We start from the raw sequence: 25,045 nt of genomic DNA on the forward strand, positions 1-25,045 counted from the left end.
ACAAAAAATTCGGTATTTCCTCTAGTTTCGGAGTTATTCCTGAAAAAAACAGTGAATGACGAAATTAATGATTTCCAAAATGAAAATTAGTTCGAGATAAATAAGAAAAGGGACACGGAGTTGCTGAAACTCCGTAAACTCCTGGAGGATGTTCACCTCGAGAGTGAGGAAACGGCTCATCACCTCCGCAAGAAGCACCAGGAGGTTGTTATCGATTTCCAAGATCAGATCGATCAACTCTCGAAAGCTCGTGCCAGGTCAGTCTCACATCCAAATAAACCGGTCATCAAGACCCTGCGATGCATTCCAGATTCCAACCAACAGCCAATGAATCATCGAGATATTCCCGCTATCATAGCAAATTGTAACAAAATTAAAACAAGAAAAACAAATTCCACGCTTTTATCGCTCGCTATTTTCAATTTTTCACTCTTTTTTCTTCACTTTGAGGAGATTATGCCTGCGGAACTGGCTAGTATCCAAGCATATATACATTGGAGTGTACCTGAAATACATAAACGAGCCGCTCACCACTGCTTTTCTAAACATAGGCCCACCCCGTGATTTTCGTTTAAATGAGTCCGACTCGCTTCTAGTCTTTGGTAAAATACCAAGGGCGCAATTTTCAGCAAAAAAATTCATCTAAATATTCACACCTCATCTTTCTCAATCTAATTCACTCAGAAAATTAAATTTTCTAGGATTTCATTTTAGAAAGTATTTTTCAGAATCAAAAAGAAGAAGAAATTCATTTTCGTTTTACCAAAATGCAAATTATGAATTGCATTTCCAAGAGCGGTATTTAATATTTTTAAATAATTCAATCCAAATCTTCCCATAAAAAATTTCAATTTAATTCACCCAAAAAAAATGATTTTCGCCAGACACATTTTTTATGAAGAATTTCTTCGTGATTTATTTTTAGAAAATTCCTTGGAAATTTTATTTTCGTTTTATCCGGATGCAAATTATCAATTGCACGAAAAAAAATTGTTAAATTTCTTTTTTCCTGTGCGCATCCCACCCTGGCCCCTTTTTCCCTATTCAACAACGTGAAACTCACGTAGAAATGAACTCAACTTTGCTTATGACTATTTTTAACTCGTATTGGAGAGTCGGCACACGAGGTTGGCGCGCCATATTAGTCCACGGTACCGGCCCCTTGTGTCCCCCCACTATAGAAACAAAATTGGATGACACCTTACACTAGTCGCGGTATGCGTGGGTGTGCGATGATTTTCCCCGAATTCCGGAAAACTGTATAAATAATGATAAATATATAAAACTTGGGCAGAGTTGACAAGGAGAAAGCCAAGTTCCAGCAGGAGGTGTACGAACTGTTGGCGCAGCTGGAGAACTCCAACAAGGAGAAGACACTTGTCATAAAAACTGTTGAAAAATTGGAGATCCACGTGTCGGAATTGAACATCAAGATTGAGGAGCTGAATCGAACGATTGTCGATATAACCAGCCACAAGACACGTCTGTCCCAGGAGAACATTGAACTTGTTCGTGAAGTTCAAGATTTGAAGGTAAAAATTGTGAACCCAGAAGACAATCTGGAAATTACGCAAAAGGAAATGCTAAAACAGTAATTCTTATTCAGGTTAACATCGAGAGTATTCAGTACACGAAGACCCAGCTTGCCAGCCAGCTAGAAGATGCTCGTCGTCGTCTGGAGGATGAGGATCGACGTCGATCACTCATCGAGGCATCTCTCCACAGCGTTGAAACAGAGCTCGAATCAGTCCGTGTGCAATTGGAAGAGGAATCCGAGGCTCGTTTGGATCTCGAGCGTCAATTGGTCAAGGCCAATGGCGAAGTCTCCATTTGGAGATCCAAGTATGAGACTGAGGCGAACGCCAGAGCCGAGGAAGTCGAGGAGCTCAGGCGCAAGTACTCAGCACGAATTCAAGAACAAGAGGAACAAATCGAGACACTTCTCGTTAAAATCAACAACTTGGAGAAGCAGAAGTCGCGTCTGCAATCCGAAGTCGAAGTTCTCATCATCGATCTCGAGAAGGTGAGATTTCTTGGGGATTTGATAATCCCCTAGGATACACCAGTCTCATCGATTTTTTTTTTATTCAATTTTAGGCGAATGGAACCGCCCGGGAGCTCCAGAAACGCGTTGAACACCTGGAGAAGGTCAACATCGAGCTGAAATCTCGTCTGGAAGAGACAGTCACCCTCTACGAGCAGAGCCAGCGTGATCTTCGTAATAAACAGCAGGAGCTGATGCGCTGCAATGCCGAACTCGAGAAGACACGGGACCTGAAGGAACAACTCGCACGTGAGAACAAGAAACTTGGAGGTAAATTTCATAATCAAATCCCTGATTAATCAAATCTCAATCCATTTTCAATATTCACTCTGAAATTATCCGTATCTGCTGGCAGATGATTTGGCTGACGCCAAGAATCAACTGTCGGACATGAACCGTAGACTTCATGAGTTGGAACTCGAACTCCGTCGTCTGGAGAACGAACGTGAAGAGTTGGCAGCTGCTTACAAAGAAGCTGAGGCCGTACGAATCTCATTTATTCTGTAATCACTCAAGGCAGTTTAGTCAGGTAATTAATCTTGATGAATCGCATGTTCCAGGGTCGCAAGGTCGAGGAACAGCGAGCTCAGAGGCTTTCAGCAGAGCTGAGCAATTTCCGTCATGAGGCTGAACGTCGACTTGCCGAAAAGGACGAAGAGATCGAGGCCATTCGGTAAGTTTATTTTTTCAACTATTTTTCTGATCCACCAAGAGAATTCCATTTTATTCAATCACGAATAGTTCAAAGAAATCCACTTGATTATTTTATCAATTAAATCGTGGATCAACGGGGGAATAATTGATGAAGTAAAGATAATTGAAGAAAAGTTTCTGCATCGTGTCATAAAAATTCGAAGAAAAAACTTGACGTATCAAGCCAAGGGAAAATGGAACTCGTACAGTCAGACGTGACGTATCGATCACTCCTCAGCACTCATCATTGGAAATCGATCGTCTGTCAGCATCGGCAATCTTCGAGAGTGATCGAGTGCATAATTTAGTACACTGAGACACTAAGAATACTGATACAATGGGTATCGATCCACATATTACAAGTGCTGATTGGTCGCTCTCATTTGACAAATCGTTTCAACACCAATAAAAAAAACGTACAAATGATTCAGACGTTCAGTCGATACTCCGATCCCTCTCACCAGTGCTCGATTGATCAGTGATTATATTTTTCATCATTCGACATAATCAACGATTATTTTAATTAATTGGAAATGTCTGGAGATGTGCCACCCTCTCAAATGCCTCTGGAATCCAAATGGAAACACGTACCGACGACTGTTTATGAACAGAATTATGGATTTGGGATAAATTATTATCAACCAATGATCGATTATATCGATCAGAAGGAGAAAAAAATTGTGAGAAATCCTCAGCCACCGGAGTTACCCTGGTCTGATGGACGATTTCTATGGGAGAAGAAGAGAATTTTACCCTATAGTACTGAGGAACTCCGACAATACGCGTTCGGAGCTGAAGAACAAGCGAGAGAACATTTATCGCACTTTAAGGTACGTTTGGAATTATTGAAATTTCAATTCGAGGAATAATTCATTGGTTTCAACGGAATTCAAGTCGAAGGATCGAAGGATCATGTTAATTAAATAATTTAGAGAAAATTATTTTGGGGGAAACTGTAAATAATTGAGGGGATGTCATCCGGTGAATTGGTGAACTCTGGGGTCTGCCTTTTTCCGTGATTTTTGTTATTTTCAGAGAGTTTGCGATTTTAAAGTTAGAATTCGGTAACAGAAAAATGAACGATTGGCGCGGGTAACTTGGCGACTAGCTGACCTTTTCTGCATCTAATTCGGTAGCTCAGTGGAACTTGGAACCAGACGCATTCGAATGCCCGTTTTCTGTCTGAGTATAGAAGTTTCGAGTCTCGTGTGCGGATCATTAAATTTTCTCCCGTATCCCTGAAATTTCCGTAATTAAAACAATTCTCCCTCCATTTACATTCCAAATGAAAAAAATGCAGAAGATTACGAACGAAATCATTGCGTGGATGAATTGATTCGAGTCTGTGGCAATAGTGTAAATAAAAATTATAAACATTGGCAAGTGAATTGTTCCATCATCAGAATAAAATCCACTGGTATATATTGTCATTTTAAAGATAGCAAAACGCTCGGACTTTAGTCTGAAGAAGGCAGTGGAGGCGACTCACGTATCGAAAGACATTGAGGCATCGAAATCGGGTGTTGAAGCGGCTGTTAAAATTCGACAGCAGACAATACCAGTGGACGCGACGATGGCTGATCTCAGTGTTCAGGCTGTTAGGAATATCCAGAGGATAAAGCACGTGCAGGAGGCACTGGATCATGCGAAAAGCCTCAGGGGTAAATCGGCTAAAGCGATTGAGTATGAACTGAAAACCGAGAGTATGAAGAATCTTTCTGGTGCGAGTGAAATATCGGATATCAGGAAATACCAGAGGCAGACGATGCAGGCACTCTGGGACGAGAGGGATCATGTGAGGATGATGGAGGATAGATCGAGATTACTCCAGGAAGAGGATTCAAGACTCACTCAACCTCTTGATGAACTTCAGAATGATCTAAAAGCACTTGAAATCAGATCAAGCACTTATTTCATTGATAAGAGGTAGTTTTGTTATTAATTATTGGATTGTCCTGGGTCATTTGAACTATCGTGATGGTTAAATACTTTACATTATATTTTCATGATTTATTGATGTTTTTAACGTGACAGCAAGCAAACGAGCATTGAGATTGAACAGCTGAATGCTCGAGTCGTTGAAGCCGAAACGAAACTCAAGACCGAGGTCCAGCGAATCAAGAAGAAGCTCCAGATTCAAATCACCGAGCTTGAGCTTTCCCTCGATGTTGCCAACAAGAACAATCTCGATCTGCAGAAGACCATCAAGAAGCAGTCGCTCACTTTGACCGTAAAGCTATTTCATAACGATTTCACAATAGATTATCGAATTATCGTGATTCATTTAATTAATCATCTCGGTTATTTGGATTATTTATCAGGAACTTCAAGCTCATTACGACGAAGTTCAGCGTCAATTGCAGGTAACACTCGATCAACTGGGCATCAGCCAACGCCGTCTTCAATCATTGACTGCCGAAATCGAAGAAATCCGTGGCAATTACGAATCTGTGAGTTGATGATTCTTGTAAAGGATCTTGGGAATCAGCTGTTGGTTAATTATTCTTTGTACAGGCACTTCGGGCGAAGAGATGTGTCGAGCAGCAGTACGAAGAATCGGTGAGCCGTATCAACGAATTGACAACAATAAATGTCAATCTTGCATCATCAAAGTCAAAGGTTGAGCAGGAGCTTGCTGCGGTTGCTGGTGACTACGAGGAAGTTACCAAAGAATTGAGAGTCAGTGATGAGAGATATCAGCGTGTACAGACTGAGCTCAAGCACACTGTTGAGATTCTACACGAGGAGCAAGAGCGCATCGTCAAGATCGAGTCCATCAAGAAGTCACTCGAGATTGAAGTGAAGAATTTGTCTGTACGTCTTGAGGAAGTTGAAGCTAATGCCATTGTTGGAGGGAAACGTATCATCAGTAAACTTGAAGCAAGGGTGAGCAATTATTTAAGCTCTTCGATTTGTTGTGAGGAATTGATTGTTGCAACTCTGTGAAATAATGTTTATGAAATAAATTCAACAGATTCGTGATCTGGAGCTTGAGCTTGATGAGGAGAAACGCAGACACGCCGAAACTGTGAAGATCCTTCGCAAGAAGGAGCGCAATATCAAGGAAGTTATGATTCAAGTTGAGGAGGACTCGAAATCAATTTCTCTACTTCAGGAGAGTCTTGATAAAGCATGCCAGAAGGTCAATCTGTATAAGAGACAGATGCAGGAGCAGGAGGGTATGTCTCAGCAGAGTGTAACGAGAGTACGCAGATTCCAGAGGGAGCTTGAAGCAGCTGAGGATCGTGCTGACACTGCTGAGAGCAATTTGTCCCTGATCCGGGCTAAACACCGCAGCTTTGTCACAACATCAACTGTGCCAGGATCCCAGGTATACCTTGTCCAGGAGACGAGGACTCAAGAAACACTTTAAAAACATTTATCACAAAAATGCTCCTTGTTAAATGCCTCATCGTCATTTTATCATCATTTTTTTTTCTCTCTTGATTTCTTGATAAAATCTTGTGTCAACTTCTCTCGTTTATTCTATTATTTATTTTTTATTCGAGAGTTGTGAGAGTATCAGTAAGAAAAGAGGCGCGATCTTGTCCATCATTGATTAAATATGAAACAATATAAATTATTACACAGAATAAAACAAAATATATATTGCGAGGCAATGAAATAATGAATAATCATTTTGGCCCATCACTCGTTTCTTTTATTTTTTGTTCATTTTTTCATCAGTCAAAATGTTTGAAATAAAAATTCTTTTGATACCGAGAGGGCAGTTGCGCGCGTCAAACGATATCCCAGCGAATTTGTAAAAAACAAAATGAAACAAAAAAAACTATTCTATTTTTATAAAAAATGAGAATGTTACAGCGAGATTTACAAAGACCGGATAATCCCAATTTGCAAAGACGCATAATTGTAATAATAATTATAATAATTATAATTATAATAATATATTCAGTCCCAGGAGTGGAGACAGCACTTGACGTCTCACTCGAAAATCGCCAAACGCCACTATAAAAATCATTTTATTCAAATGAAATTTCAATGAATATTATTATCACATTAATTTGTCAACTTCAGACGTAAGAACGCATGTCTATAACACGCACAATATTACTGTATTTAATTGATAATTCTGTTACTACAAAACATAGTTAGGTATTATTGCCCAAATGAAATATTCAATTGAGTACATAAGAACACTCACTGTACGAAACACTTAACCTGTGTCATTTAATTTAATAATAAACTGAAAACGCGTACGTACGAAAAAATATAAATAAGTAATCCATTATTTATCCTTCAAAGAGAATTCATCATTTTTCCCCGGGATTGTTCCAAAGGGGATGAAATAATGTCAATTTTTAAAGTAAATTGTTTCTTTATTGGAGCATATGGCGGTTATTATCAGGGTCCGCATGGGCGCACATTCGAATAACTAATGAGCTCATCTTATCAATTAATTTTTCCCCTTATTTTTTTGCTTTTTCTTACGATTTATGGGTTAAATTTCGCCGTAAAAATACGACGAATGAAGCATCCACAAGCAATTTTATACAATTTAACGAGCTCGAAGAAATCAACCGCTAGTTACTTCTCTAGTTAATGCTCTTCTACGACTTTGGAAGAATCTCAATCATCAGCCTAAAGTCGTTTACAGGATCAATTGTCATTGGGAATTACTATCACTCGCAGGTATGTATGCACTCGAAAAATTATTGCCAATTTTCTATTTATTCTTTAATTTCGTAATGCCAAGGATTAATCCTGTGATTAAATTCATTTTTGCAGAGAAAAATACAGACCGTCTCTTATTTTTTATCATTGTAGATAAAAAAAATTACTGAAATCGTTCTTTAGCTGACGATTACGTACTCTCGTCACGTACTTTTTTCTGTATTTTTCTCTCCGCGTTAATTGATGGACACATGAAGTGTAATTTAATGACAGAATCGTAACATGATTGCAAAGTGACTATTGATTAATAAATTTACAAAGAGGATTTGTAAATTACGGTAACTGCATAATTATTATTGTTCACCCAAATACCCGACCCTGACTAATACTCACTTCAATTGCGCAACAGGGTCGATTTATTCTCACAACTAATTTATTTCCATTTAATTTTAATATCTCATCAAAAATTGTACCATTTTTTTTATTCCAATATTTCCATATTCTTTTATCTTTTTCATTCTTCAGTGCAACATGGTTAAAATATGATATATGCGCAATCTAAGGCTCACTATGGCTTTGTGGGTGATTTAATAAAAATGCTCTCAAGTTTGTATCATTCATTATTCATTTGCCGAACCATTTCTGCCCAGCGGCGATTCTTCACGTGAGAAAGGAGATAAAATTTAAAAGAAAGAGCGATGTATTACTCATAGTTTTCATGATTCTTTGTTGTCTTGCTTCGAGAACTTTACAATGAAATAATAAGAAACAAAAAAAAAACACACCCCTCACACATTTACTCCATCCTCTCCCCATTTTGTCCCGTATATTCTCCTTATGAAAATTACAAGTGCTCATTTATTTGAATTTGCCATAAATTCGAGAGTATCATTTACACAATTATTTACAGGGTATCATACACGAGGAAAGATCCAGCTAATATATTAGTAGTTTTTAAATAATATTGACTGGGAAATTATTTCAAGTCGGTAGTAGATTACACTGGTAATGGATTTTTTGTAGTATCACTGGAATTCTTTAAAAATTTCATTACCACGATGACAATTTTATAACAATTGTTGAGCCTCGAGGGGATTTACCTCGATCTCGAATTATCAGAGGAAGATGAATCTAAAATAACTACGGAAGAGTTGCCACCACTGCAGTGTTATAATTTTCAACCGATGAGACGATTCAAATATTCAAAAAATATTACTCTACAGTATTAAAAATAGTGAACATAAAAAAGCCAAATTAACGATAAACTAGAAATTTATCTCACCAAAATTGAATCGTCGCAACGGTAGAGTGAATTTATAATATACAACACATAAAAATATAATCTATATAAAAAATAATAAAAATAAAACAAATAATTATTACTCTGACGCACACTACAAAAACCATTTGTAAAAGCATTGTCTTTAATAATAATAAAACTATCAACGGACTGATTGATATTTTTTCCGTATCCACAGCTACTAAATCCGAATGCAAAGCGACTCAGTAAAAATAACTAGACGTATAATAATCGCCATGTCGGCAATGAATTCATTAATTCTATGCCATTATCATCATTAATATTGTAATTACTCTTAATCAACTATAAATCGCTGACAGGGCAACGGTATACATTTTGTACAGTCGAGTCATTTTAACGGAGCAAGGTATTATTTTTCCTTAATTTTCATTTTTCATTTAATTCACAAGTTACGAAATTACAATTGATTATTGGCAGTTTGGCTGTTTCGTCGGATATCGATTTAGACTGTTCGATTATTCGAGGCCCAGCTGTCTATCGATCATTGCTACCTATTACTTAATCCATTAATATTAAAATTTCTGGAGATTACTGGAGCTGGAAGCTCAGGGGTACACTACTCATATACATGATTAACTTTTTCTTGTTTAGTTTCAATGAACAGAAATGTGTAGAGGATATATTGAGGCTGATATATTTTCCATTAAAAGTCTTTTATCACTTTTATTCACTGTCTGAATTAATTTATTTATTGGCACAAATGTTGTACTAGTGGTATAAACTGTAGGAGGTTCTTGTGTCACTGGTTATAACACCAGAATTATTCCAGTGAAACTTCATTATTTTTTATTACGAAATTTAAAATTAACCTACGTGTAATGGGAATGTATGGGGTGGAGTGAACAAACGTTTATTGCTTTATCGATTATAGGTTTTATATCGCACGATGTGGGGGTGAAAAAATTTGTCGATCTTTAATGAGTTATTCATTTTTCTAATAAGAATGATAAATTTTTGGATTCTTTTTATTGTGATAATAATTATCACTAAACACTGTCTCGTTTGTTATCTCAACGAAGAGTTTGACAGTTGTCAGTCAATTGTCAGACAATTCGGTAATTAAAGAAAGAGAAAAGTTTATCTACTATGAATATTATTTTCAGTCTTTGAGTGAATTGCAATCCACGAATTACATTCTTCCTATGGATCGTAAAGAGATATATTTGCAATTATTCTGTTGTTCAGCATCAATTAATGTCGAAGTCAGCTGGGCCTTTTCAGCACTGAGTATACAATTAATAACGAAAATCATTCGCTTTGTTCAAACGAAAATATAAAAATACCATCATCCTTTAACGACTCTCTCCACTGATTTTATTTTAATCTGTTCTTTTTTTTTCTCATATTTTTTGCATGTCAGTTGGTTTGAAAATTATCGAAAAAATGTTTCTTCAATCTTCCAGTTATGATCAGTCTCGTTTTGTTGACGGTTCAATAGCTGCTATCATTTACTATTACCATTTACAATCGCACTATTCATCCACATTTTTACACCGAGAAAGCTAATTGATTACTTTATCACGCGCTTATAAATAAAAAATCCGAAAATAGTATTCTATTAATTTTTTTCTTCAATCAAGCTTTCACGCCCAATTTTCATTCCTCGCATTTCAAGAAATCATTAATCATATTCATGTCAATTATCCCGAGAATATGATTATTCATTTTTTTCAATTCACTTCAGTTAAAAAAATTCACATTTACTTGATTACAACGTGACATTTTCTCAGTAAAAACTGATATTTGAGCAAAAACATTTGAATTCACGTACTCTAAGTGAAAAAAAAACTATCATCAGTAATTCACTGTACTTCAGTATGACTAGGGAATTGAACAGTAAAAGATTCAAAGTATTACGTATGAAAATAATTTAGAAGAAAATATTCAATTCCATAAATAGAAAATATTGATAAAATTTATTGTACAGTGTTGGGTTGATTAAACGTAAGAAAAAATTCTCAATTGATTAAAACCAACTCACCAATTCAGCATTCAGCCCAATCAATCAGACACATTCACACAATTTCATGTTTTCTCGCCTTCATTACCGAAGCAATAATCTCAACTTCGAGGTCGTTCAATCGATGATACCGGAAGATTAAGGAAAAATTGTCATTGGACAATCATGCATTCTCACACGACAGTGTGTTAATTAGTACATAGTAATTTGTATGTTTCATTTGAGGTCTGCCATAGACCCGTAATTGGCGAGTGATTTTTTAATCCTGAGAGCTGTGAGTCTTGCTGCTGCATTGTGATACCAGCATTCCTTCATCACTTTAGACATAACTTGAAGTGCCTGAAAGTAATTACACCTCAATTAATTATTATTATTTTTATAAATGATGATATGTAAACGCGTAACCAAATAATCGAGTACTGACCTCGATAGACTGCCACCTATTCGGTATCGATGGCCTCTGCCGATCCGTACAAACAACTTTTCGCATTTCCTCAATAGTAGGATCAGAAGGTACAAGATCGTAAAAAGGAAGCTGATAATCATCGTGAATACCACCGACATTACACCGCCTGGCTATTTCCCATAGAATCAAACCGAGTGCATAAACATCCGCCCTTTTGAACGAATCGAAGTGATTCATGTTTATCGTTTCCTCCAAAACCTGAAAATCGTGTAACTTAAGATCAATTCGGAAAGAAAAAAATCTAAAACAGAAAAAAAAAACAACAATGATTACCTCAGGTGCCATGTAACGTTTAGTACCAACTCTGTTATTCAATTGTATATCAACAGTGTCAGTAATAACGTCATGTCGCACAGCAAGACCTAAATCACCAATGGCACAAGTGCCATTAGTTTTAACGAGAATATTTTTAGATTTGAGATCCCTGTGGGCGATCGCTGGTTTACCCTGAGTACCAACAATTTCCATGTGAAGATGAGCAAGACCAGTTGCCATAGACAGAGCCATTCTCATCATTCCATTGACATCGACTGTTGTACGATTCAAATAATCAAACAACGATCCTTTCTCATGGTAATCAGTGATGAGCCACAGCTGCGTCCACGTACCATTGTCTGTATCAAATGTACAAATTATTCGCATAATTTAAGTTTCATGGATGGAAATGTTATGGGATTAAATATCCAGCTGAATGCGCACCTTTATTATCAGCAGCAATGAATCCAAGGATATTATCATGCCTGAGCATGACAGTCTGATATATTTCCGCCTCCCTGAACCAAGATCTTTCCTCCCTCGAGCTGAAGATTTTAACAGCAACATTTTCTCCACGCCATCGTCCACGCCAGACTTCACCGAATCGTCCCTTACCAATTGTCTCAACAAGTTGAATCTGACGTGCTATACTTCGCTGCACCAGCAGTGGAAGCCCAACTAAATACAAAAAAAGCATTACAATAATGCAATTAGAATTGTCAATCAATTAATTTCCATTCATTCCATTCAATTGCTATAATCACCTGATCCACTACCACTTGTTGTCATCTCCAGCATGTCCCTGATGGTGACACCACCCAGGATGGGACGATCTGGTGCTTCCATCGAGTCATCAGGAAAATGTCTGGCTGGTCTCCGACGGCTCATGTGCACGTGGTACACTGCCATCACGATTATACATACAGCGCAAATTGGCAGAGCTATTGACAGTGCCATTCTCCATGTTACCCATGTCGTCACACCTCCAGCTGCTGTTACTTTTCATAGATAATGACAATTAACTCGTTGAGTAATTAATAATACACTTGGAAAATACTTAAAAATAATACAAGCTTACCCAAGTAATTCTATTTCATATGAATCAATGAACGTGGAATTATTTTATTAATCACGATTTTATGAATGAAAATAGTAACAATATGATTTACATTCTCGATTAATGAAATTGTTTCCTTGAAATCGTTGATTCAAATGAAATGTACCTACGGCACATGTTTATGATTCCCGTTTTAAATTGGAAGAATAAAAAGCTGACAAGTACATGCTCAAAGCAGTTGACAGAATGAAAACGAAAGACACAGTGCAAAGCAGGAGAAAGTCAAGTGCAAGACAAAATTTCAGGTAATTGTTTCAATGACTCGTCAATGTCTTCAATATTCGTCCCAGTAAGGAGTCTCGTTGCATCTTACCTTCTCTCGTCCATCGTAAATAAATAAAAACCTGAATTCTCCACTTTTGCGATAAGACCAACAGCAACGATATTGTTAATTGGTTGAAATCCAGTGGGACTTAAACACCACTGCTGAAGTCCCTGCAGAACGTGACTGGTTTTTGGATTCGAGGGGTTGGAAATGGTTAGTCGCATAATTGGTATGCAAATTCGATAACGCGTTGGCAATGTGGGACTTTGGCCAACGGCGAATAAGATTAATTGACTTGGAAGTGTTCTCTCGCATTTGCAGGACACAAATCGAATTAATTGCATGCATTTATATATATTTTTCCTGTTCCTCAGTGCTAACTCGATGAATATCAAACAATTTCCCAACGATTCGACAAACATACAGATGAACTTCAGTGGACACTGAAAGGACATGAATTCGAACGATTAGTTTGATTTAATGAGACGTGAAGACCCATTGAGTCAAAATTATATTTTAATTCTCCATTGATGAAAGAATGACTCATCATCATGCGAATAAAAATTATTTTTGAACACCGGAGGAATCATGAGCTGGTGATGGACGTCCACCACGAAGTTGACCAAACCAATGATTTATTCAAGTGATATTTCAAAATAGCAACAATTATTCTGCTAGACGGGCAATGAACCGCTAATTGATAATTTTCTCAATAATTTTTTATCCCCTGATTTGATGCAGCGACACTGTGATAATTTCAAGATTGAGCTCGTTCACTTTAGATAGAATTGAGTAATTTCCGGTGCGTACATACCGCTACGGGCACGAGCTAAGTATCAACTCGTAAAAACGAATTAATGGTGCGAATAGCCATTCTTCCCATTGGTGACATAGCATTTGAACTCATCCTCATTATCAAAACCAATACATGCAACTCGCGTTGTTCATCTCAATTTCGCGACAAATTAGGAGATAATAATCACCAGATAAATGCTGTCGGCTTGAATTTTAGTTTGGCAATCCCTGTGACAATAAAATTGATACAACGAATGAATAGTCGCTTATTCCCTCACAAATGAGAATTGAAAAAAAAAAAAGACAAAGCCAAGACGAGTGACCAAAGCCGTATCATCGATGGATTTGATTCGAGTGATGACTTTGATGATTATGCGAGTGTTTTTGTAAATTTTTTGTTCCTCTGAGGCGATGATTTTGTACCTCTTTCGAATCTGCCCAGACCGCGAGGAGAATCGTCAGTTATTTGAGTTGAAAATGAAAGCTCGATATAACGGTTGCAGTAATCGGTGTCATCGCAGCAGGCAACGATAAATTTTATTCCACCAGGACTACGAAGTGTCCCATTTGAATCACACCAAACGGCGTATCCAGATATTGGGAAGAACTGGGGCTTATTGTAACACCTGAGAACATTATCACATCTCTTCATCATTTTACACGACTATTTGTCATTTCAGGGGGATCAGGTTATCGATTAACATCTACTACTGAAAATAAATAAAAATTAGTGCCACTGAAGCGTAAGTCCTGTAGAATACATTACAGTGATTTTTTTTAAATCATGCCAAGATCATTTGTTTGAAACTACAGACTGTTTATTTTTAACTCCACCGCTAAGGCCTTCAAAAATGTTTCAACGTGTTAGATATGTAATCGATTACAATTACTTTACGAGAAGAATTTATTTTTGTCGCTTTATCCCATTTTCTGATAATTCCTTTTTACCGAGTAATTTCAAATATTTTTTTACAATTGCAAGCAGTAGAGAGAAAATACCCAACCAATGGCATTGTAAGTTGAAAAAATATATATTAATTTATGCACACGTCACTGGGACTGACGTTGGTTGTTTTAAAAAATTTTTACTTTGGCATTTCCCCTCGGACTTCTACTGGAGGTTTACGACAAGAAATATGTAAATCGATAAATACGATAATCGAGGGAGTATGAAAAAAAAAGATGAGCCAATAATTGACGCTGGAGGTGTGCTATGTACAGATGCGCCAGAAGTTTAAAAAAAAACTTGAGATTTTTCAGTGGCTATTGAGAATGGTGGATTGTATATATTTACTTGAGAGATGTGCTTGAGTGGAAATAAAAATGTGCAAGAAAGTCAGAGAGAAGTGAGAGAAATTAAATAAGAATAAAAATAGAGAGCAAACAATATGTGAACCAGTGCTACCGAAAATCATTGATCGAATAATTAATTAGCAGATTGCTGTTGGTAGATTTTTGAATGTATATTTTTTTTTTCGTTTAGAGCTTTTGATTTTCTAAACATCCGAGGGCTTTGTGGACTGTACCTTCTGTGGTTCTTGGATGGAGCTGGGGTCTTAGATCACGATTACAAAAATCCTCTTTGTGGCAGCAATCGATGACAAATGATGTGTTTATCAAATTGCTCGTCATGCAGAAGATGAGTGGTTCTGGCTGCGACGACGACAGCTGTTTGTGCACGCACCTTCAAGCCCATATTTTACCATTTGTTTTTCCTCTTATAATTGTTTTCTAATAATAATTTAACAAGTACTCTCTTTTTGAATAAAAAATTGTCTGCATTTTTGCAATGAGACGTTCCGGCGAATCATTAGATTTTTTCAATTCGAATTGGCCTTTCTCTCTCTTCAATAATTTAATTATGCCGAACTGTCATGACCAGAGAAAAATTAAGGTGAGGAGAAAATCGTATTGTTAGGAGGAAAATGCCATTGTTAAATGCAAAAAAAAAGTCACAAAACTATTCATGAAGTTTCAATAAAAAAATCACAAGAGTAAAATCAAAAAAAAAATCAAAACTTTTCTTATCGAAATGATAAAGTTCATCAAATGAGTGCTGTTAATTCGTACCAATGACAATTGGCAAATAATCGGTTTATTATTCAACTGACGAGGTGATTAATGATTGTTAGTCAATTGATTCTGTATTTGTGAAAAATGGACAAAAAAAACTAGTTATTGATCGGTGATTGAGAAAAAATTAAAAAATCACACAAAAAAAATGAGATAACCCGGCAAAGAAAAAACCCGTTTGTACCTTTGGGTAATTCGGTTGTATTGGGAGACAGTAAAACCGGATATAATTCGAAGTTGCAGTAGTCTATTGTGCAGCAGAACCCGGATTGATTGAAGTCCTGTTTACAGGCTAGTGGATCTCCCGGTGGGAACCACTTTGATCGGTCGAGACACCTTAATATACATTTTGTTATAATAGTATCATTGAAGTTTAATCAGAGTGACATTTTTCAGAGGCTCACGAACAATTGTCATCGATCTCAAAATTTTATATAAATATCATCTCTACCCGAGTGGATGAGCCGAATAATTCAAACATATTCAGTCTGGCCGAATTAATGATTCAAGAATTTACGATGAGATTGAACTAACTCTCGTCCCGACGCCGAATGCCAATCCAATTCCCCATTGTCGATGATAAATTTATTGAAAGCCCGAAAATCCACTAGTCCAGAATTAAATTTCATGACGGTCTCGGACCCAATGCCTCTAAATTATTCAATCACCCGTAATAACACCACCAATATAAAGGAGAAAATTTTGTCGTGGAAATGTTATCGGAAATATTTCTACTGAAATTTCGACGAAATTATCAAATCGTGCATCCAATTGTTGGCCAAAAATTTCACCAATGAAACGACTATCGCAGTTGATATGCCCCGGAATTTTTCTCCAGCAATTTTAATGCCTTAATCGATAGCCCGGTATTTCATACCAACAACCAGCCTCATATTTTTCCCCTCTTTCCCCTTTTATCCCGTTCTATTTGGTGAAAACCGGTCGATCCCACTCGCTTCCTGGCAATTACACGCACTTTCTATATTTTTTTATTTTTCAGTCCCATCCTCCCTCCGCTCATTTGACAGGGCATTTCAATTATGGCCTAGGCCCATACCCCGGATAATCCCCGATTGAATTATTTCAACGAGACCAACAAATTGTTTTACTCCTGATATCCATTACAATTAATTTCTCTTGAGCATTCGTTTATCCGGCAGTCGAGAAATAAAAAACTCGTGATGCTCAAATACAATTGAGCTCGTGATTATGGGAATTATCGGATGCATTACCTGTATGCATGAGTGATCTCTCCACGATCTAGGGTTGTGCTGGCGAAACAGTAGCCATCAGTTTCGCATGTGTGATTCGTATCCGCACAAATATCACAGTAGCATTTTAGTCCTGAAATCATAAATTTATTCAATTACCAAATCATCCGAAAAACTGATAAAATATTTCTTAAAAATCACTCATTACCACTTGAATTACAATAATAATTACAATTCAATTAAAAAGTGAATTGAAACTGAAAGAGGCGTGTTAGACTCTTCAAATATTTTCAGTCAATATCATACATAACAGCTGATTTACATGCGCGACAAGAAATGCGTTCAATCGTAGCAAAAACGCGTGACAACAAAAAAGAATTTTAAAACACGACCTGAGTGCAATAATAAATTTTGCGTCTGAGTTCATTTGCGTGAAGCACAAGGAAAATCACCCGATGATGATCCAGCACATTTATCATATTCAACGGTATACGGTGATTAAGTAAAAAAAAAACAAAATGTATCTGCTCTCTTATCACTGTAGATAGGTGTAACAGCCCCCCATTCGTGCCACAACAATTTGAATTCACAAATCCGTGCACAATGCATCTACGAGATTATTCCATTATTTCGAGTGAATTGTTACGCAATTTACGATGATAACCTTCACGTAGTGCAATCCCCTATCAATGAATTCTCAGCGATTACAAATGTATAAAAAGATTTAAGCAATTCAGTATTTTTTTCTTGTTTTTTTAACACCTGGGATAAATTAATATCTCTGGATTTATCCCAAGAGGAATTTATTCAGAGGAATAATTTTAAAAAATAACAAGAAACGCATTAATTATGTAAACATCGGAGCTGAGGGCTGTTGTGATTGAGTTGAGAGATAAATTTTGTTGTCCATCATCTACACTCTTGGGGAATTGAAGCGTGAAGACATGTGATAAATACATCGTATTGATCGACTTGGGATAAATGATTTTCCTTATCTCTCGTATTGTATCTGTATTTTTCCGCGGTGAAGATTACAAAAACACGTGGCTGTGAACATTTGAATTTGGAACTAACGCGAAATTGTGGTTCCCACCGATAAATAAATATATTGCAGCAAATAAATATTCCAGACCTGCCAGGAATTTATTTGCAATAAAAAAAAATGACTGAGGGGGAAGTTGAAGAATTCTCTGTGGAAAATTCCTCGACGAAGAAGGGCATGAAGTATGTGGATTCGAGTTAGAAATATTTCTGGATGTCCAATGAACCCTCAACCTTACAATTCCTTGCGTGCAGCCTGTCTTGAGAATTTATTGGTATCCTGGGACTTTTTATGTTTATCACAAATTTCTGGTAAATTGGAATTTACTAATTGAATCCTTTGATTGTCCCAAAGTTTTAGGAATTTTCAGAAAAGTTTGACAAGATCGTAAAGATGAATAATATAAAATGCTCACCATCAACAATTGGCAATAAACAAATGAAGATTAGCACCACGAGGGCACAAAACCCCATACTCTTGAGATTCCTCATCTTCTAGGTTTCCTCGAAGCCGATTAATTCCATAAATTCCTCCAAAGAGTCGTGAAGACCAAGTTCGTCATCGATATTCACGCAATATCATCATTATTATCAAATATTGTTCCAGTTAGTCACACAAACAATAAGCTCATCATAATGAAATAAAAGTTGGAGCGATTGCGTTCCAACGAAAGAAAAAATACATCCGATGCGCAGAGGCATAAATAATGCGTTTGTAAAATCAATGAGAAAAAAAAAAAGAACCACCACTCGTCACTGACAAATAAATAAAATAATTTCACATTTCGAGGTTTCCTGGCCTCCGGTCGATGACCGACAGCCCATAATTCCCCAAAACAATTCACCCAACCATTCACTCAAAGTCTTCCAGTTTTATCAATCCCCAAGAACACCATGAGACCAGTTAAACTCCACCACTAATTACTCAATGCCAATTATATCACAATAAGCAGATAAACAAAAACATTTTGCCACTGTCAAGTGTTGGGTCCACGGCCATTTTCTATGGTTGATAGGTGCAGCCTAGAGACAAAATAAGAGTCACGGAATTTGATGGATTGACGTCAAATTAATTTGAGCACTCATTGCCCCTGTGATTAATCCTGTATTACTCCTGTCAATGACTTCACGGTTATTTCACTCGTTATTTTAACACTGTCACTGTTTACTCGTTGTTATTGTTTGAGATGATGACCAGCGACCTGGGACTTGATCATCAATGTGAGAGGTTTTACCTGCAGTCCTGCACCTCTGACTGTCGATTATTCGTCAGAACCGCCATGACACACGGTATGAAGTCAGGAAGATATGCCTCAGTGGATCTGAATTGAGGCTGGATTTTCTCTTTCCATTACAAAGTGAAATCCCTCCAAACGGACCTTAAAATTAAACAGATTAAATTGTAACTAATGAGAGACCTTAAATATATAGGTTGAGCTCTCCAATCTTCTCAATTCCCCCCACTCTATCTCTACCTGTTTTACGCTTTTATCGACACTCTCAGCCTCTTGCCCTGCCTTATTGACGGGTAAGACCTCCGATTTAGTTCCACAACCGTCGCCCAGAAAATTCGCTGTGAACCTTTGCCATAAACTCTAATCTCTTTGCTATAATCTCTGGTATGCACATACCATTTATGTTATGCATGTTATGTTATAAAAATGGCAGCAGGCTTCAAGAAGACGAATGCCAAAGTTTTTGCTAAAATTAAGCCGGAATTGACGACGGATAATATCTACTGGAAAAAATTAACGGTATGTGAGAGGTTTGTTTACGATTTCATGGGATGATTAAATGTGTAAAACCTGATGAAGGTGAAAAACATAGGGTTGATTCCACGTGTGAAGACTCTAACCTCAATTCACTCTGAAATGATTTTTATTTCCCGGTTACTTGGGCTGTCAGTATTTTTTTAATGAATTTTAATTACTTTGAACGGGTTGAGCATCAGATAGTTTTAAATAATGTCTAAGAGGAGATGAAATCAAAATTGAGATTCTGAGATAATTGTGATCGGGGTAACTATGAGGATAAAATATCTGAAGTATAAGACAGCTTTCATAATTATTTCTCTTAATAGTTAAGTTATATACATATAGTTAACATACATAATATAGTAATATCATATAATAATTGATTTCCATAATTTCGTATGTACGCAGTTGGCAACATAGAATTCAATCCGCAATAATTTTTAAACTCATCCAGATGCTGAGACTGTGAATCAATGCGGGGAAAAACTATAACGAATAAATTTTAATCTATTTCAGGCTCCAGTTCTGGTGAAAGAATTTGGCCCCATCGATTACATAGATTTTTCTCCGATCGAGCCTCACTACTTCGCTGTCACTTGCTCGGTGAGAGTCCAAGTGTACAACCCAATTACAAAATTAGTAATTAAAAATCTCAGTAAATTCAAAGAAGCGGCTTACGGTGGTGCCTTCAGGGCAGATGGTAAATTACTCTGTGCAGGGGGTGAAGAGTCTGTCGTAAAACTCTTCGATGTCTCCACGAAGAGTCTTCTGCGTGTTTTTGCTGGGCACAAGGCAGCAATTCACAGGACATTTTTCACAGCTGATGGGCATCACATCGCCTCTTTCTCTGATGATAAAACCATTGCTCTCTGGGATATTCCCAGTGAGAAGCAAATTGTCACATTCAGCGAGCATGCGGATTACATCAGGGCTGGGGCTGTCAGTCCTGTGTCTCCAGATATTTTATTGTCTGGAGGGTATGATAAAATAGTGCAGATGTATGATGCCAGAACCAGCAAGAGTGTTTGCAGTGTTAATCATGAGGCTCCTGTTGAGAGCATCGTCTTTTTACCTTCTGGAGGCATTTTTATATCTGCAGGTGAAATATAATTTTTTTAATCTATAATCATTAAGATGCAAGGTTTTTAACTATTTCTCTTTTTTTCAACACTTCAGTGAAGTTTTTTTTCCCTTGAAATACAATTTTCTATCTTATAAAATATTCTTTAGTAAATATGTATATATAAATTAAATATACGTGTATTTAATATATTTTAATTTTTTTTTCTTCAACAGAAAAAAAATATTATTTAATCATCGAAGTGATTTTTCTTATTTTGCTATCAAAGTAATCAATCATTAATCATGAAATGTTTCGATTTAAAAAGTACAAATTGTCATGACTCTGTTTTTTTAAATTCTAGGTGGAACCGAAATGCGAGTTTGGGATGCGCTGGCAGGTGGTAGACTCCTGGCGAAGATCTCTCACCACCACAAAACGATAACCTGCTTGAAAATAGCCTCCAACGGTCACAGGATAGTCTCAGGATCGTTAGACAGGCACGTAAAAATTTACGACGCAGGAAATTACAAAGCTGTTCACACTCTGGATTATCCCAATGCTGTTTTAAGCGTTGGTATCAGTGCTGATGATGAGACAATTGTTGCTGGAATGGTGGACGGTCTGATCTCAGTACGAAGACGAGAAGACGACACGAAGAATGGTATTAATGGCAAAAAGAAGAAAATGTCGTTTAGGAGAGCTGGACAGAATCTTCGTTCGTCTACGGTTGATGTAATCGTTCCTGATGAGCGTAAGGAGACTATGAGCAAACACGACGCCTGTCTCAGAAAATTCCAGTACTCCAAAGCTCTGGACTGTGTCATGGTTAATTATATCGTTAATAAAACCCCACATGTTACTGTGGCACTCCTTCAGGAGCTCATTAGACGTCAGGGACTGAGACAGGCACTTGCTGGTAGGGATGGCAAGTCTCTCGTTAATTTCCTCAAGTTTTTAATAAAACATGTCGGCAATCCAAGGTTTGGCAGAGTTATGCTGTACGTTGGAAATGTCTTAATGGGTAAGCTTCAATAATTACTGAGAATTCATTAATTTTTATAAAAGAAATCTATTTTTTGTGACGGCTATTATCAATTTGTAAAATACTATCAAAATATTGTTATTGTAGATTTAGTGAAGTTCCTTATTTCCTAAAATGACTTGAAATTTTCGAAAGATATATTTGATAAATTTTATGAAACTCTCTTGTATACGATTTAAAATGTTTCATGAATTTTATGATCACCAATTAATCAATGCTCGTACATGATTTATCAGACGTTTACGAGGAGACTCTAGACGAATTGGGACCAGAGCCGCGTTTGATGTTCACCCTCTTAGAGAAAAAATTGAAGGAAGAGGAGGAGCTGATCACTAACCTGGCAGAACTGCAAGGCACCCTTCACATGATCCTCTCAGGAGCTGAAACCTCTGAACCAATGGTTATCAGAGAGCCTCAGGGCTTGACAGCCTCTACCGCAGCACAGAAGAACCTCGTGCTCAGTATATCATGATATAAACCTCCATAATTTTTGTACATAGGCTCCAAATGAAGACCCTTGTTTTTTATAACATTATAATTACGTTGAATGCATTTTCTTTCATTGATTTTTTAAACTGCTGATGGTCTAGCCGTTTAAAATCCCAATCAATCATTGTTATACACCAATCGGATCGAGGCGATGTAAAATAACCATTAAAATTTGTTATTTAAAAACTAAATTTTATTACAAAAGCTTATTACAAAATAAGGGGAGTGATTAATCAACTTTCAATGCAATAGTAATGGGAGAATATAAAGGAGTGCCTTAAAAAAATTAATTTTTCACAATTCTCATCTTTCAAAATAACTATTTTAACAAGCACAAATTAATGCATCGATCGTTCATCCCATGTGATTAACAGAAAAAGTAGTTTTTGGTTAATGTAAAGAGTAAAATAGATTATAGTCATAATTTTTTACCCCTATAAATTATTGACGAGGTTTCTAATTTTCTTACGACTTAAATTTCATGGCGGTTTTCTCCTTCAGACATTTTTGCCAAATTCCAGAGCTCGGGGATTCTGGCATGACCCATTCCAGAGGTATTCTCGTCCCATCCCTATGGACAAACCTATCCCAAGCGATTCTCGTAACCACCAAATGCCTCAAATCCCTCTGACTTCTGGGATCTCCCAATTTCCGTCCAAAAATCGCAAATTCCCAATCATCAAATGCAGTTCGTTTCCTCTTGTTAATTACCCTCTCATTATCACTCGTCATCATCAGCTTAAGCCCGTGTTCCTCAATGAGGTACTCTCGATCCAACTGACGCCACTGCTCGATCAATCCTTCGATGATTCTTTTGAATGACTCATCAGCTGCATTCGACAAATTCTCACCTCTGGCTTTGGCGTTGACAGCTTTAACTTTTCGTAAGTTCTGCAGCTCCCTCAGGATTTGTAAGTACCTCCTAGCATCTTTCGTCTTACCCCTGACTTCCGCCAAAACTAAATCGGCATCTTTTCTCAAGTTTTCCTCTTGCTTCTCTCTCTCAATGACATCTTGCTTACTTCTTATCCAATTATCGATTTGCTTATGAAGATTATTTCGTCTCTCGTCTCGTAAACTCTTCTCCAGCTTCCAGGCTTCCTTTCGCTTCTTATCCCTCATTCTCTTCTTTTTCCTCTTCTCAACCATCTTCTTGAACTCAGAAATGTCTTCATTTTCTTTTAATTTCATCGTCACACTCTCGATTTGAGATTTTAAATCTTGACATTTCTGGACCTCTAAATTCCAGTCGAAATCAGGAAATTTTTTGTTTACTCTCAAGAGATTTGTTGAGTTCTCAAGTGAAATTGTTAAGGATTTTACGGAAGAGATGAGTCGACGAGTTTCTGAGATGCCTAGTCGCTTTTTTTTAGGATTTTTGGGGGATTTTTTGGGCGAAGTGCAGGAGTTTATGAAATTTTCAAAAAATTCGGTGTCGATTCTACGTTGATTTAGGCATGAGTTCAAGGAGGTGATGAAGCTGCAGGGGGGTGGGTGGTGAGTAGGAAATGGGAGCGATGAGGCACCGAAGGGAAGTGGAGGCGGTGCAAATTGGGTGGGGTACATCGTGATGAAGATGATGTATTTTACAAGGGAAGTTTTTGCTTTTTGAGTTTTAGGAGATTGAAAAATGGCACTGTGGGGCTGAGATTAGTGGGATTTTAAAGGGGGTATTAAGAAGCCGAAAGGAGATTGGAATCCTTCGGGAGTTGCTGTTCAGCTTCTTCGAGGACTTTTTCGGCGTCGAGGTAGGGCTCCGATTCCTTGAGGTCTTGCTCTGATTCGAGAATTTTTTTCAGGTCTTCGTGGGCTTTTATCAGGCGACGTTGACAGTCTGGGATCATCATCAGGGATTCCTGGAGCACTTCCTCTTGTTTCCTGATATCATGACCGTCCTTGCCTTGAGAAATTAGAATAAATTGTTTGAAAATGTGATTTCAGTTACTTTTCCGATTTGTAGAGGTTGTGGAAAATGTGGAATTAGTGGAATCAAAAGAATATCCAGAGGATGAATCAAAAATTAATATTTGATTTTCCCCAGCTTTAAAAGAATTAAACCACTGTGTTGATGACAAATTAATTGGGATTGACTAATTACGATAATTTTTTAAGGATGAGATTATTACCTTGATCCTTATACTTTTGTATTCTCTCCTTCTGTTGAACGGCTTCTTTCTCGTACGTAACCTTTTCTTTAGCCAAACGTTTAACAACACCGGTTTTTATTTTCAGGGTACGCAGACGAGGATCAGACATTTTTCACAGTCTCAGAAATACTTGCTCTCTGATCTTTATCAATTCACTGTACGCTATCGATGACGACAATGATGTAAGTATCAGGGTAATACCATATATAGACAATGTGAGTAATCAAACTTCAATGAAATAATCGTCAACCCACAATTTTGGAATGGAACTGTGAGGTTAGGGTTTGTTACCCATCTCAAAGCGGCTCTGTGACCTTGAAGTGCTATTAAGGTATGATACAAGCAGGTATTATCAAGCCAAAAACAGGGGACAAGTTCTCTCAGGCGGCACGAGACAGCGCGGCGGTCACTATCACCTTCCCCTCATCTCCATGTCATCCCCACTCTGCAGCTGTTCGGCACTGGTGGGACTATTTAAAAAATGATAATTTAAAATAGGAGGAAAAAATGTAAAATATGGCCTTGGTTTATGGGATATGTGGTATCTACATGGCCTCAAAGTTTCAAAAATAGAATAAACTATAGAAGCATTATCCAGTCTCCAAAAATCAGGCAATAACAATAAATAAATTGATTCCTCTTATTTTTTATTAAAAAATAACAGCGACTTACAG

At 37.1% G+C, this 25,045-nt stretch overlaps 5 protein-coding genes across 11 annotated transcripts in view; 2 read left to right on the top strand and 3 right to left on the bottom strand.

Annotated features, from left to right (window-relative positions):
• Prm (Paramyosin) overlaps nucleotides 1-6,362 on the top strand; it is a 9,029-nt gene extending 2,667 nt beyond the window's left edge. Inside the window, 10 exon segments of the mRNA XM_011300425.1 lie at nucleotides 53-257; nucleotides 1,295-1,532; nucleotides 1,607-2,023; nucleotides 2,098-2,314; nucleotides 2,400-2,527; nucleotides 2,605-2,717; nucleotides 4,772-4,967; nucleotides 5,059-5,187; nucleotides 5,252-5,623; nucleotides 5,712-6,362. Coding sequence (XP_011298727.1) covers nucleotides 53-257; nucleotides 1,295-1,532; nucleotides 1,607-2,023; nucleotides 2,098-2,314; nucleotides 2,400-2,527; nucleotides 2,605-2,717; nucleotides 4,772-4,967; nucleotides 5,059-5,187; nucleotides 5,252-5,623; nucleotides 5,712-6,110 — 2,414 coding nt within the window. The 3' untranslated portion in view covers nucleotides 6,111-6,362.
• A 77-nt stretch (nucleotides 6,363-6,439) lies between these two features.
• On the bottom strand, nucleotides 6,440-19,323 carry babo (TGF-beta receptor type-1 babo). 7 transcript variants are annotated; one of them, XM_011300427.1, is made up of 8 exons: nucleotides 18,293-19,323; nucleotides 16,857-16,968; nucleotides 13,975-14,177; nucleotides 12,139-12,366; nucleotides 11,819-12,052; nucleotides 11,393-11,733; nucleotides 11,078-11,317; nucleotides 6,440-10,992 (listed from the first exon to the last, which is right to left on the bottom strand). In XM_011300427.1, exons 1-8 carry the CDS (start codon nucleotides 18,366-18,368, stop codon nucleotides 10,870-10,872), a joined length of 1,557 nt encoding a protein of 518 aa, XP_011298729.1. In that variant the 5' UTR covers nucleotides 18,369-19,323; the 3' UTR covers nucleotides 6,440-10,869. The 7 variants fall into 7 exon arrangements, with proteins under 7 accessions (XP_011298729.1, XP_011298728.1, XP_011298731.1 ...); XM_011300426.1 differs by having other exon boundaries at nucleotides 12,139-12,372; XM_011300429.1 differs by lacking the exon at nucleotides 13,975-14,177 and adding an exon at nucleotides 15,078-15,235.
• Nucleotides 19,324-19,492: 169 nt separating this feature from the next.
• On the top strand, nucleotides 19,493-22,221 carry LOC105263912 (U3 small nucleolar RNA-associated protein 15 homolog). Its single transcript, XM_011300434.1, has 4 exons — nucleotides 19,493-19,630; nucleotides 20,147-20,729; nucleotides 21,055-21,714; nucleotides 21,972-22,221. The coding sequence occupies exons 1-4, from the start codon at nucleotides 19,538-19,540 to the stop codon at nucleotides 22,205-22,207; spliced, it is 1,572 nt and encodes a 523-aa protein (XP_011298736.1). The 5' UTR covers nucleotides 19,493-19,537; the 3' UTR covers nucleotides 22,208-22,221.
• An 86-nt stretch (nucleotides 22,222-22,307) lies between these two features.
• On the bottom strand, nucleotides 22,308-23,439 carry LOC105263913 (programmed cell death protein 7-like). The gene has a single exon (XM_011300435.1). It carries the CDS (start codon nucleotides 23,413-23,415, stop codon nucleotides 22,690-22,692), a length of 726 nt encoding a protein of 241 aa, XP_011298737.1. The 5' UTR covers nucleotides 23,416-23,439; the 3' UTR covers nucleotides 22,308-22,689.
• Nucleotides 23,440-23,882: 443 nt separating this feature from the next.
• On the bottom strand, nucleotides 23,883-24,880 carry Tbca (Tubulin binding cofactor A). Its single transcript, XM_011300436.1, has 2 exons — nucleotides 24,351-24,880; nucleotides 23,883-24,124 (listed from the first exon to the last, which is right to left on the bottom strand). Exons 1-2 carry the CDS (start codon nucleotides 24,478-24,480, stop codon nucleotides 23,898-23,900), a joined length of 357 nt encoding a protein of 118 aa, XP_011298738.1. The 5' UTR covers nucleotides 24,481-24,880; the 3' UTR covers nucleotides 23,883-23,897.
• Nucleotides 24,881-25,045: the final 165 nt, after the last annotated feature.

Source organism: Fopius arisanus, unplaced genomic scaffold (genome assembly GCF_000806365.1).
Source record: "Fopius arisanus strain USDA-PBARC FA_bdor unplaced genomic scaffold, ASM80636v1 scaffold00017, whole genome shotgun sequence".
Taxonomy (NCBI): domain Eukaryota; kingdom Metazoa; phylum Arthropoda; class Insecta; order Hymenoptera; family Braconidae; genus Fopius; species Fopius arisanus.

Coding starts and splice junctions, on each gene's coding strand:
- babo (XM_011300426.1), bottom strand. CDS start 18,368: ATGAGGAATCTCAAGAGTATGGGGTTTTGTGCCCTCGTGGTGCTAATC. Junction 14,178..16,856: donor GAGATCACTCATGCATACAG/GTAATGCATCCG, acceptor TAATGTTCTCAG/GTGTTACAATAAGCCCCAGT. Junction 10,993..11,077: donor ATAGGTGGCAGTCTATCGAG/GTCAGTACTCGA, acceptor AATTACTTTCAG/GCACTTCAAGTTATGTCTAA.
- LOC105263912 (XM_011300434.1), top strand. CDS start 19,538: ATGGCAGCAGGCTTCAAGAAGACGAATGCCAAAGTTTTTGCTAAAATT. Junction 19,631..20,146: donor TCTACTGGAAAAAATTAACG/GTATGTGAGAGG, acceptor AATCTATTTCAG/GCTCCAGTTCTGGTGAAAGA. Junction 20,730..21,054: donor AGGCATTTTTATATCTGCAG/GTGAAATATAAT, acceptor TTTAAATTCTAG/GTGGAACCGAAATGCGAGTT.
- LOC105263913 (XM_011300435.1), bottom strand. CDS start 23,415: ATGAAATTAAAAGAAAATGAAGACATTTCTGAGTTCAAGAAGATGGTT.
- Tbca (XM_011300436.1), bottom strand. CDS start 24,480: ATGTCTGATCCTCGTCTGCGTACCCTGAAAATAAAAACCGGTGTTGTT. Junction 24,125..24,350: donor ACAAAAGTATAAGGATCAAG/GTAATAATCTCA, acceptor TAATTTCTCAAG/GCAAGGACGGTCATGATATC.